This window comes from Salmo salar, chromosome ssa11, assembly GCF_905237065.1.
Source record: "Salmo salar chromosome ssa11, Ssal_v3.1, whole genome shotgun sequence".
Classification (NCBI taxonomy): Eukaryota; Metazoa; Chordata; class Actinopteri; order Salmoniformes; family Salmonidae; genus Salmo; species Salmo salar.
Genome location: NC_059452.1, coordinates 19,087,173 through 19,100,060, shown reverse-complemented (window position 1 = coordinate 19,100,060; position 12,888 = coordinate 19,087,173). Strand labels below are relative to the sequence as shown.

At 42.1% G+C, this 12,888-nt stretch overlaps 1 protein-coding gene across 1 annotated transcript; it reads right to left on the bottom strand.

Moving 5' to 3' along the window:
- Positions 1-1,784: 1,784 nt before the first annotated feature.
- On the bottom strand, positions 1,785-4,495 carry LOC106562087 (cytochrome b5). The gene is made up of 5 exons (XM_014126650.2): positions 4,140-4,495; positions 3,596-3,724; positions 3,400-3,426; positions 3,259-3,290; positions 1,785-3,125 (listed from the first exon to the last, which is right to left on the bottom strand). The coding sequence occupies exons 1-5, from the start codon at positions 4,308-4,310 to the stop codon at positions 3,035-3,037; spliced, it is 450 nt and encodes a 149-aa protein (XP_013982125.1). The 5' UTR covers positions 4,311-4,495; the 3' UTR covers positions 1,785-3,034.
- Positions 4,496-12,888: the final 8,393 nt, after the last annotated feature.

The following is a 12,888-nucleotide window of genomic DNA, read 5'->3' as shown; positions in this document are numbered from 1 at the left end:
TGCAACATGTCTGAATCCTTGGCACCTAAAACACCGAAGCGGGTTCGGAACCCTCACAGAATGCAAATATAACCTAACCTGATCAGGTAGAAGCTCTGTGTCAAAGCTCAACAAGACAGACAGGGTATTCTCAGACTAGCCATTGCCACTGGGTCTACGTCTCACCAAACGGTGGACGTCACACACATACTCCCTTCAATTTTGTCAACAGCTACACTCAATGCTACCCCATTGATCACCCCTCTTAGTTGCACCTTGCTCCGGACAGTAAAGCACACCACAGGTTGAGCCCAAACCGTATGACTCGAAGTGCCCGCTTCCTCTGGGAGGCAGATATACAAAAAATTGAAACAACCTTCACAGATCTAACCATTCCCAGTTTGTCCTTAACCCAGTTTGACACATATGGGTCAGCCAAAAAACAGGAATCCACTCTTTCCAAAAATCTCATTCCTACCGTTCCAAAATCATCTTTGGTAGGATTCTCAGAGCAAACGTTGGAAGACTCTACCACACCTGTCGCCACATGTAGGCCCACTATATCCTGGACTGCACAGGAGGCTGCTGAGGGAAGAACAGCTCATAATAATGTCCGGAACGGTACAAATAGAATGGCATCAAAAACATAGAACGCATATGTTTGATGTATTTGATACCGTTACACTTATTCTGCTCAAGCCATTACCACGAGCCTGCTCTCCCCAATTAAGGTGCCACCAACCTCCTGTGCTGGACTGGCTCAACTTCAGAGCTCACATCTGCTGACTGACTCCATTTTGAGATCATCAAGGTTCTCAAGACAGCATGAAGACCTATAAGTAAGACTACTTGGTTTGTAATCTGGAGATGTACACCTCGAACAAAGGTGTATACTCAGGAGAGAAATCTCTGATCTTAACAGTGCCATTCTTACACTTTCACACCGTCGCACTTCTTCCAGCTGTCTAATGTCCTATCCAGATTCCCAACAATCTACTTCTGTGCAGAACAAGATATAGGCAGGAACTACATAAATGCTGTATACTGAATTAAGTGATGATTCATCTGCAGAATTTGTTAACATTATCCGACCGTAGCTATTAAATGGAATTAAAAAAAATTTAAAAAATCATACAGCTTTCAAAATATTTTCAGATAAAACTTAAGAATTTTATAGGAAATGGCAGTCAATGACAGTAATTGACGTTACATAGTATAACGACCCTGGGTTTATAAGCGCAGAAATTGACTCTGCAGGGCGATCATGCTTTTGCGGCACTTCGGGCTTGAAGGTCGAGGGTTCGAGACCTGCTCCCTGGTTCATTACAATTGCGTATATCTGAATGAACTGATCTATCACTAAAAAAATAAAAAAATCCTTACACCTCTCAAATTGTTCCCTGTACTATGAAAAGCATAGCATAAAATTGCAACATGTCACTCAAGTAATTGTTTTAAAATGATAGCACGATTCAGCCTTTTACTTTGCATGACAAGGGCAATGTCAGACCCGACGGGAACGATCATTTCAAATGGGACTGGTCTTTGAAGTGTCCAAATGGAATATGTTGGTTATATGTACAAATCAGTATTATGAAGTCCTGGGCAAATTGTTTTCAGGTGCTTCCCAAGTAGTGAATAGCAACATTTATATGAAACATGCAATAGCTGAAATATATTGTTGATATACCAATTCAAAATTGGTATCCACATATGCTTTCAAGTACACAATTCCCACAGATCCAAATTTACATTTCAAAATGGCACGTGACCAACACTACAATAAATGAACAGCTAACACAATACCAATGTAAAGCAGTGTTTTATGCCTTCAAGAGTACAACAATTTTAATCCAATCGTTAGAATTCACTCACTATAGGGCAGCATTTGTTATTTGCTAAAGGATGTGCATAGGAAGTGAAAGATATCCTGCACAATGTGTGTAATGCAATAGAATTAATCCAGGTTAGAATACATACCAATTCTCATACTTAATGTTTAAAGCATAGTATCACCAAATAAATGCTTAGTGTAAAATGGGGATAAGTACATTTCACTTTAAATAATCAATTTAACAATACATCAAGAGAATACTGTACATGGCGTGAAGTCTTTGTAATGCAAAATGTAGATTGGGAGAACGAGGCCTAATGTAAATCAGTCGATGCATGCAACGCAATAATCATAGCTGAACATAAATGAAGTACTTTTAATGAGGCATATTGTTTAAATCAATTATTTAAGTTTGAAATGACAAATTGCATGACAAGGTACACTCAAGCAAACAGATGTGTTATTCAGTCACCAGAAATTAAATACTGAGCAGCAGTCTGAGAATTAAGACTCACAAGGAGTAAGTAACTCAACCTAAAAAACATGCTATTCAGATTTCACCATAAGAAAACAGCATTATTTCTTATAGATATGACCCCATAACCTGTGTTGCTATGCTCTACTACACAAATATATTTCTACTTCCTAGACCTACAGTCAAACAGATGTGGGGTTAGCCACAAAACAGGTCTGAACAAATTGAGAGAAACACAGAAAGCTCCAAAAGTATTAAGACAGTGAAGTGACACACCAACCCCCCCCCACCACCACTTTAACCGCATAGTCATTGTATCATTTAAAGTCTAAAGTGCTGAGTACAGAGATATTATTATTTTAAAAAATTCACTGTCCAAATAAGTTTGGAGCTCACTGTGAAAGTCCCACAAAGCAGATATACATTACAGATTAGATCACTTGCATATTAAGTAATTTAAGACACCACACAATAAGTATTACAAAAGGCAGAGTGAGTAAACAATATGAATAGATTAGAAACCAATTTAAAGAGACTAAGGGCAGAAAGTTTCCAGATGCATCTCACCCCAAAGCCTGTTGGATGAGGTGTAGAAAAGAAAGCCGAGGGGCAAGGTGTGGGCACTGAGTTGAGTGGGGGCGCACCTCTGAAAAGTTGTGTTCAATGGAGGGGGGGTGACGGGGGTTTGGGCAAACATGTCAAGGCTTCCAAACAGAAAGAATGAGAAGAGATGACAGCATCAGGACTCAGGAAGACTTGCGCTCCTTCATGTAGCATCGTTGCATGATACCCACAACAACTGCAACTATGGCATGCATCAACCATGTTATCCACGAGCTAGAGAAAGACAGAAAGAGCACTTAAACATTAAGCCAAGGAACAACAAAAAAACTCAGTGAAGAATGATTAGGAGACAGAATACTTAGTCAATGCAAATGGAATAATCAAATTCTTATCACTTATGACTGACCTGGAGCCATCTTTAGTTGATATTAATTTTTCCTGTGGGAGAATTTTTGTTGTTGATTAAACAAAGTTCAAGACTTAGCATTAGCAAACTAGGTATAACATTATAAAACATTTTTACAGAACATTAACTTGAATACTTTACCTTTGCACCGTCCTTCTTCCGGTCATCCTAAAAGACAAGGTGAAATAATCATTTATACACTTTTACAATCCGATTAAAATCATGCCACAGATATGTTTTTGTTCCATCATTAATTGAGAACTGTTTCAAAGACACTTGTGAACAAACAAATTTGTAATGATTGAGAGTTCAACAGTTGAGAGAAAGCAATCTCTACCATCTGGAGCTCCCCAATGTAGAACTGGATGAGCATTTCTTTGGCATCTGGAGAGTGACCAACAGCCTCAAAGCTCGCTGTGGCATCTGCACCTGCCTCCATCATCACAATTTCCACTCCTCCTGGATGCTGGAAACAAGTAGACTTACTTTCATCATGATCTGTCACTACCAACAGTTGGAATGTAATCACACTACACAACTGTAGCATATCATGTCCTACATGACATGGATGGCTTGCTTATGTCGACCTAAATGTCAATATGATAAGTGTTAAATAAAACTCTGAATTCTCTGATATCCTCAAATGATTACGTATTGACATTATTGGGATAGATTGCGTCATCATAATGGTTAAAGCTCTATTTACCTTTGTTGGCAGGCTTACTCTTTGAAGGTAAACAAATCTTAGTGTGGCTTTACTTCACAAATACAGCTGTGATAATGTAACACATGAAAGATTGAAAAGACCGAGATTTTAGTTACCTAGTAATGTCGTAGTTAATGTGTTACGTTAGCTAGTAAAGGTGGTATTTTGAGCTTACCTCTTGCAAGAAACTGGTGACGTTATACACTTTATCGTGGATGATAAGCCATGCGTCCGTGGTCGTATTATGAGTCTTTACTTCTTCCAAGGTGTAGTATGTCACATCGCTGTCTGCTGTCTCTTCTGCTGTGTGAGTCACGTCCATGTTATCGTTAATTTCCTCGGCCATTCTGTCTAGTTTAACACGCTAAGTCCCTTGGCTATGCACTTCGATTATCCAACGTTAATGAGAACGAATGAAGGCTCGTGTATCCAAATGCCTGTGTTTCGTAGGAAAATACACAGCAAGCCACGGTTTCCCCCTTTTGAACCGGCATATGGAAAGGAAAGGACCAATGATTTCATTCCGATGTCACCTTCCAATTAACGTGTATTACATTTTAGACAAGTAACCAATGAAAGGCAACGTTGTAGAATTGTAACCAATCACAGCTGACCTTTGAATGATCACGAGACCTCGTCAATTAGCACGTCAAATCAAATCAAATCAAATTGTATTTGCCACAAGCGCCGAATACAACAGGTATTACAGTGAAACGCTTACTTACAAGCCCTTAACCAACAATGCAGTATTAAGGAAATACCCCACCAAAAAGTATGAGATAAGAATAACAAATAATTAAATAGCAGCAGTAAAATAATAATAGAGGTGCTATATACAGGGGGTACCAGTGTCGAGGTAATTGAGGTAATATGTACATGTAGGTAGAGTTATTAAAGTGACTATGCATAGATCATAACAGAGAATAGCAGCAGCTAGAAGGGGGGGCAATGCAAATAGTCTGGGTAGCCCTTTGATTACATGTTCAGGAGTCTTATGGCTTGGGGGTAGAAGCTGTTTAGAAGCCTCTTGGACCTGGACTTGGCGCTCCGGTACCGCTTGCCGTGCGGTAGCAGAGAGAACAGTCTATGACTAGGGTGGCTGGAGTCTTTGACAATTTTTAGTGCCTTCCTCTGACACCGCCTGATATAGAGGTCCTGGATGGCAGGAAGCTTGGTCCCGGTGATGTACTGGGCCGTACGCCCTACCCTCTGTAGTGCCCTGCGGTCGGAGGCCGAGCAGTTGCCATACCAGGCAGTGATGCAACCCGACAGGATGCTCTCGATGGTGCAGCTGTAGAACCCTTTGAGGATCTGAGGACCCATGCCAAATCTTTTCAGTCTCCTGCGGGGAATAGGCTTTGTCGTACCCTCTTCACAACTGTCTTGGTGTGCTTGGACCATGTTAGTTTGTTGGTGATGTGTACGCCAAGGAATTTGAAGCTCTCAACCTGCTCCACTACAGCCCTGTCGATGAGAATGGGGGCGTGCTCGGCCCTCCTCTTTCTGTAGTCCACGATCATCTCTTTTGTCTTGATCATGTTGAGGGAGAGGTTGTTATCCTGGCACCACACGGCCAGGTCTCTGAACTCCTCCCTATAAGCTGTCTCATCGTTGTCGGTGATCAAGCCTACCACTGTTGTGTCATCTGCAAACGTAATGATGGTGTTGGAGTCGTGTTTGGCCATGCAGTAATGAGTGAACAGGGAGTACAGGAGGGGACTGAGCACACACCCTGAGGGGCCTTCGTGTTGAGGATCAGCGTAGCAGATGTGTTGTTACCTACCCTTACGACCTGGGTGCGGCCCGTCAGGAAGTCCAGGATCCAGTTGCAGAGGGAGGTGTTTAGTCCCAGGGTCCTTAGCTTAGTGATGAGCTTTGAGAGCACTATGGTGTTGAACGCTGAGCTGTGGTCAATGAACAGCATTCTCACGTAGGTGTTCCTTTTGTCCAGGTGGGAAAGGGCAGTGTGGAGTGCTATAGAGATTGCGTCATCTGTGGATCTGTTGGGGCGGTATGCAATTTGGAGTGGGTCTTGGGTTTCTGGGATAATGGTGTTGATGTGAGCCATGACCAGCCTTTCAAAGTACTTCATGGCTACAGATGTGAGTGCTATGGGTCAGTAGTCATTTAGGCAGGTTACCCTGGTTACCCTTGGGCAAAGGGACTATGGTGGTCTGCTTGAAACATGTAGGTATTACAGACTCGGTCAGGGAGAGGTTGAAAATGTCAGTGAAGACACTTGCCAGTTGGTCAACGCATGCATGGAGTAAACGTCCTGGTAATCCGTCTGGCCCTGCGGCCTTGTAAATGTAGACCTGTTTAAATGTCTTACTCACATCGGCTACAGAGAGCGTGATCACACGGTCGTCCGGAACAGCTGGTGCTCTCATGCATGCTTCAGCGAGCATAGAAGTAATTTAGCTCGTCTGGTAGGCTTGTGTCACTGGGCAGCTCACGGCTGTGCTTCCTTTTGTAGTCTGTAATAGTTTGCAAGCCCTGCCACATCTGATGAGCATCGGAGCTGGTTTGGTACGATTCAATCTTAGTCCTGTATTGACGCTTTGCCTGTTTGATGGTTCGTCAGAGGACATAGCAGGATTTCTTATAAGCGTCCAGGTTAGAGTCTCGCTCCTTGAAAGCGGCAGCTCTACCCTTTAGCTCAGTGCGGATGTTGCCCGTAATCCATGGCTTCTGGTTGAGGTATGTATGTACGGTCACTGTGGGGACGATGTAATCGATGCACTTATTGATGAAGCCAGTGACTGATGTGGTGTACTCCTCAATGTCATCGGAAGAATCCCGGAACATATTCCAGTCTGTGCTAGCAAAACAATCCTGTAGTTTAGCATCTGCATCATCTGACCACTTCCGTATTGAGCAAGTCACTTGTACTTCCTGCTTTAGTTTTAGCTTGTAAGCAGGAGTCAGGAGGATAGAGTTATGGTCAGATTTGCCAAATGGAGGTCGAGGGAGAGCTTTGTATGCGTCTCTGTGTGTGGAGTAAAGGTGGTCTAGAGTTTTTTTCCCTCTGGTTGCACATGCTGGTAGAAATGAGGTAAAACAGATTTAAGTTTCCCTGCATTAAAGTCCCCAGCCACTACAAGTGCCGCCTCTGGATGAGAATTTTCTTGTTTGCTTATGGCCTTATACAGCTTGTTGAGTTCGGTCTTAGTGCCAGCATCGGTTTGTGGTGGTAAATAGACAGCTACGAAAAATATAGATAAAAACTATCTTGGTAAATAGTGTGGTCCACAACTTATCATGGAGATACTCTACCTCAAGTGAGCAAAACCTTGAGACTTCCTCTTAATATTAGATATCGTGCACTAGCTGAAATAGTGTGGTCCACAGCTTATCATGGAGATACTCTACCTCAGGCAAGCAAAATCTTGAAACTTCCTCTTAATATTGGATTTCGTGCACTAGCTGTTATTTACATATAGTCACAGACCGCCACCCCTTGTTTTACCAGAGGCAGCTGTTCTGTCTTGCCGATGAATGGAAAACCCAGCCAGCTGTATGTTATCCATGTTGTCGTTCAGCCACGACTTGGTAAAACATAAGATATTACAGTTTTTAATGTCCCGTTGGTAGGATAGTTTTGATCGGAGCACATCCAGTGATTGCACATTGGTTAATAGGACTGATGGTAGAGGCAGATTACCCACTCGGATTACCCACTCTGTCTCTTCTTCATGCGAATGATGGGGATTTGGGCCTTGTCCTGTGTCTGAAGTAAATCCTTCGCGTCCTGATATCCAGAAGCTCTTTTGGGTCATAAGAGATGGTGGGAGAAACATTATGTACAAAATAAGTTACAAATAACGTGAAAACACACACACAATAGCACACAGATTAACTTCCCTGAGACGGTTTCTGACAGTTTGTGCAGAAATTCTGTGCAAACCCTCAGTTTCATCAGCTGTCAGGGTAGCTGGTCTCAGACGATCCCGCAGGTGAAGAAGCCAGATGTGGAGGTCCTGGGCTAGCGTGACTACACGTGGTCTGCGGTTGTAAAGCCGTTTGGACGTACTGCCAAATTCTCTAAAACGAAGTTGGAGATGGCTTATGGTAGAGAAATGAACATTAAATTATCTGTCGACAGCTCAGGTGGACATTCCTGTAGTCAGCATGCCAATTGCACGCTCCCTCAAAACTTGAGATATCTGTGACATTGCGTTGTCTGACAAAACTGCACATTTTAGTGGCCTTTTATTGTCCCCAGCACAAGGTTCACCTGTGTAATGATCATGCTGTTTAATCAGCTTCTTGATATGCCACACCTGTCAGGTGGATGGATTATCTTGGCAAAGGAGAAATGGTCACTAACAAGGATGTAAACAAATGTGTGTCCAAAATTTGAAGGAGAATAAGCTTTTTGTGCTTATATAAAATGTATGGGATCTTTTATTTCAGCTCATGAAACATTTGCTATTTTTATTTAACCTTTATTTAACTAGGCAAGTCAGTTAAGAACACATTCTTATTTACAATGACGGCCTATAACGCCAACACTTTACATGCGTTTATATTTTTGTTCAGTGTACTATGTTTCTCTGCATCCAGTGATAAGGAGGCAGTGGGAGGCTACATGTACAACATTGATATGCTGGATAAGGGGGGCACTGACAGGAGTGTAGCAGAGAGTTTTTATCAGGCCTGCCTGATAACATACACACAGATGTCGTGCATTACTGTCATCTCATCACCAATATAGACAACCCCAAGCAAACATTGCTCTGAGTTTGAACTAATAACAGCTGATAATGTAGTAACCTGAATAGGAATTCATAAAACGTCATGTAATTTTCAAGAAAACAGGAAATACTTCCACTTACATCATGCATTTCATCCTATAAATATATTGTAGCAATCCTTGCAATACGAGCTACGTTACAATTCCCACCTAGTTGGTTACCTATTTGCGCGATGCATAAAATGTTTGCCTTTCATGCCAGTGACCCGGGTTCGCTTCCCTGCCATTCACTGCATTGGTGTCAGAAGTGGGATGGCGGCCACGAGGCCATCAGAACGCATGGGCAGACGTGTGAAGGGGCTTGAAAGAATGTCGAAGCACGGGGACGTGCATTCTCGTTCGAAAGGAAGCAGTGTTGCAATCCATGTTATAATGTATGAGCCACGTTATAATTCCCACCAAGTATGTTAACCCTATTGGCGCGGTGTGTAGGGTGTTTGCCTTCCACGCCAGTGACCCAGGTTTGCTTCACCTGCCCCACCGTTTGCAACAATGCTACAAAACAAAACAAAAATGGTGATCTTCACATGCTCCACAAGATGGCAGTAAGTTAATACCCTTTGGCACCTGTGTCTAAACTAAAGACCAAACCTTGAACTTTTGGATTTATTTTGCTTTGTTCACTGAGGTCCCTCTTGGGTCATCATTGCACTATTTAATATACGTACAGATGTAGGATCTTCATTTTAGCTAGTTTGCTACAGCAGGAAAATAATCCTGCAGCAACAGGAAATGTGAATTATTATTTATATTACAATTAATTGCATTTTTTGTAGAGGTTGATACATTTTTAATTAGAGCAAATCAAGTCTGACATTTTAAAGTGGGAATTACAAACTTTGAATACACCACAAGTTTGCATTTCCTGCTGTGCAGGAAAATTCTCAGCAACAAAAGAGTGATCAAATTAAGATCCTACATCTGTAGGGCATGATATGAAGAAATGTGTAAGAATGTCAGTGCCAAACCATACATACAAAATATCAACCAATAACAGAAACATGTGTCATCAACCTCTTATACGAAAGATCTCCCCTGAAAATATCTACTCTAATGTTGAGTAAAATTACAACCGGGGAATATCTTTTGGGAGGGGTCTGAGTTATCTCTCGAGCTGTAGCCACATCTCAGGGGGCCCGTGTTAGACACTTCGATAACAGAAGGGAGGGGAGTGACAGCAGAGTGAGCAACATTTGAAGCCAGCCAGCAGCTGAACAGTGTGTCATTAATACCCCTGTCTTGTCCTCGCCCTCACAGACGAATTGCTCTCACTAGGGGGAAACAAGGCATCCCGGTGTCCCCAAAGACATAATCTGTGCAATTAGACCTGCCCTCAAGGCAGGTAGATATTGGTCTAGAAGCTGACTGGCTGCAAGCGGAATCATGATAAGACGTTTCATATTCTTGTAGAGTACCTGCTCCCCCTGGGATTTGTGTATGGAAGACCGCACTTCATCTGACCTATCTTTCCATCAAGTATATTTTCATAGCTTAAAAATGACCCTGTGTTGTGACATAAATTCAGTCCACCCCTAGTCAACCACCACCTTTTTACTAAATTCAACAAACTAGTTAAAGTATTGTGAGAATGATGATATGAACCTTTGACATCTGGCATTTCCACTGTGACCTTCACGTTGGTGAGCAGAGTACAGCTGAGACCTGTGAGATCTGTGTAATGTGACTTCTGTTGGCAGGCTTTTATTCTTAGTGACCCTATTGTATGAACAACAGCACCACAGATCAATTGTATGAAGCAAGTGTTTTGCTGCCCATATTCAGGGCACAGACAACATTCTACTTATTTTCAGCCTGTCACAGACAGGTCAGAAAGCTCCATTCTACACACACACACAGTCTCAGTCATGGAGCACTTATTTCTAAATAACACATTCCCCTAATCTCCAGCAGATAGGTTGTTTAATATCATGTTGAACCAAGTAACTCCCATGAATTGCCATTGAGAATGAAAGTAATGGGTTAAGTAAGCCCGATTTAGATAAGCATTTGTGTGACAACTCAAGTAACTATTTCTCTGTTCTTACAAATTAATTAACTATATTACTTTCACCTTTACAGAACTTTTAGGAGAGCTGTTGTCTCAATTAGCTGTCTCAATTCATTCATTTTCACATCCAATACCTAATGACTTTGGGGGAGGAGGGTGGCACATAAACACAGAAAGTAACGTGGTCACAGGCCACCCACTCATATTCATTGTTCTCTTAAACAGTCATTCCATGGCACAATACAAAATGGTCTGTGGCCACACACTGAATAATGCCTTCCTTCCTCCAGGCACTTCCCTGATGAGGAGCGGGTGGTTATTGAAATAAAAGCTTTGCCGCCTACAGTCCCAACAAGAGCACTCGTGGAGAGTGTGCCCATGCCCAGCAAACCACAGATGGTACAGATCAACAGTCACTGACTCATCAATCATAATCAGGTGTGGCACAAACATAAAACATGATGACCACTCCACAGAATGTGACAAGTAGACAAAGAGAAACGATGACAAAAGAGCAGGTGGACATGGACATAACTCCAGCTACATGGAGTTTACCTGTTCACTGGAAGGCTGGATACCAGATTAGACATTTTTCTATAAATCTATACATTATTGTCTGAGTTTTACTTCAGTTCTTACAACCGACTGTCACCATAAAGGTGTTGAGAGAGAGCCATATGATCACATCACACATTGTGGAACCTACTGTACATATCGGTAGGCCAATATGCATGAACACTAGATGGCACTACAAGGTCAAGCTGATGCTGCCAACTTACTCCTCAGTCGCATCAATTGTTCCATTTTCTGTTAAGAGGAAGAACTGAACAGGAATAAAACACAAAATCCACATGGTTGATTTGATTTACGCATCCAGATTCATTATTCCTATTTATAATATATTCATCAAAGGAACACCACTCAGCATGTCCAGGGGGCACGGGAAGTAAACGCAGTGGGTGGTGTCACACATGATGGGAGAGACATTAAACACCAAACCAAAACAGCAATAACAAACAACAACTAACAAAGACTATCATGATGGATAATTGGGGGAAACATTCGCATGAAAAGGTTTCGATGCCACTAGAAATCCTCTTAGCCATCTAATGACAAAATTGCTATGTGCCCCATTGACAGTAGCCTATTCCTTAAAGCAGGTCATTTGATGACGACATTCTATCTGTTAGCTCCTTTATCTTGCCTTTCCATGGATTTACACTATGCACATAGCAGATTCTTTGGACCAGACAGATGGTGGTGTTTATACACAGACTATTGGACAGCAATTTCCCTGCTCTGTTTCTCTCTGTGTCTATCTGCCATGTGGAGTGGGCATTTAGATCATTTATTCTGGTCAGACTGACTGGGACTGAAGAGCAACAACAGTAGCATCCACGGCCCTTGCATAATCTTCCATTTGGTTACACAGCTGTCGACACTGTCAATCATTGCACTATATCTCAACCCAACCTGTTGTGTGACAACAACTTATTTGCAGTATAGTACTGTAATCAATGTGTGTATTTATAGAGGAAAAATATACAGTATCTAGACTGGAGCGCTGATGCCCCATATATTGCCCCTGAGACAGACATACTTTATATTTGTGACAGGTTTTCAAAGTCAACACTGCAAAGAAGAAAAAAATTATTCCCCTAGCTATGAGACATGTTCAATAACCACATGCTGCAAAAAGGGAGTGTCTGACAGCCTGATATTAATTGTATGGTAAGTCAATAGATTGGTCTGAATAAACATTTATGTGGAAAAAGCAGTAGGAAAGTAGCAGAAGCAGCTCTAATATTAAAATCTAAATACTTGATTTTTGTAAACCAGCATTAAACTTTCTTACTGACTCAACTATGTAAGGCGCACTTGGCCACAGACCATTTTGTCGACTACATTTATTCTCTGGGTGGTGGAAAAGGCAATGGGCAGGCAGTAATGTTATTGGAGTGTAGACTGTAGTACTATATATCTGCGGCCCGGTTGGGAGCAGATGAAGACATCAGTCCCCATGGCTGAGGCAGCTGTCAGATCCATCACAGCCACTCGTCAAGGAGAGCCTCGGCTGCCAATGCACAACATCACAATGCCCACGGTGACTGACAGTCTCCGTACCATGTCAAATCCTCACCGGCCTGGAATTACCTTTTT

Coding starts and splice junctions, on each gene's coding strand:
- LOC106562087 (XM_014126650.2), bottom strand. CDS start 4,310: ATGGCCGAGGAAATTAACGATAACATGGACGTGACTCACACAGCAGAA. Junction 3,725..4,139: donor TCACCAGTTTCTTGCAAGAG/GTAAGCTCAAAA, acceptor ACTTGTTTCCAG/CATCCAGGAGGAGTGGAAAT. Junction 3,427..3,595: donor ACATTGGGGAGCTCCAGATG/GTAGAGATTGCT, acceptor CTTGTCTTTTAG/GATGACCGGAAGAAGGACGG.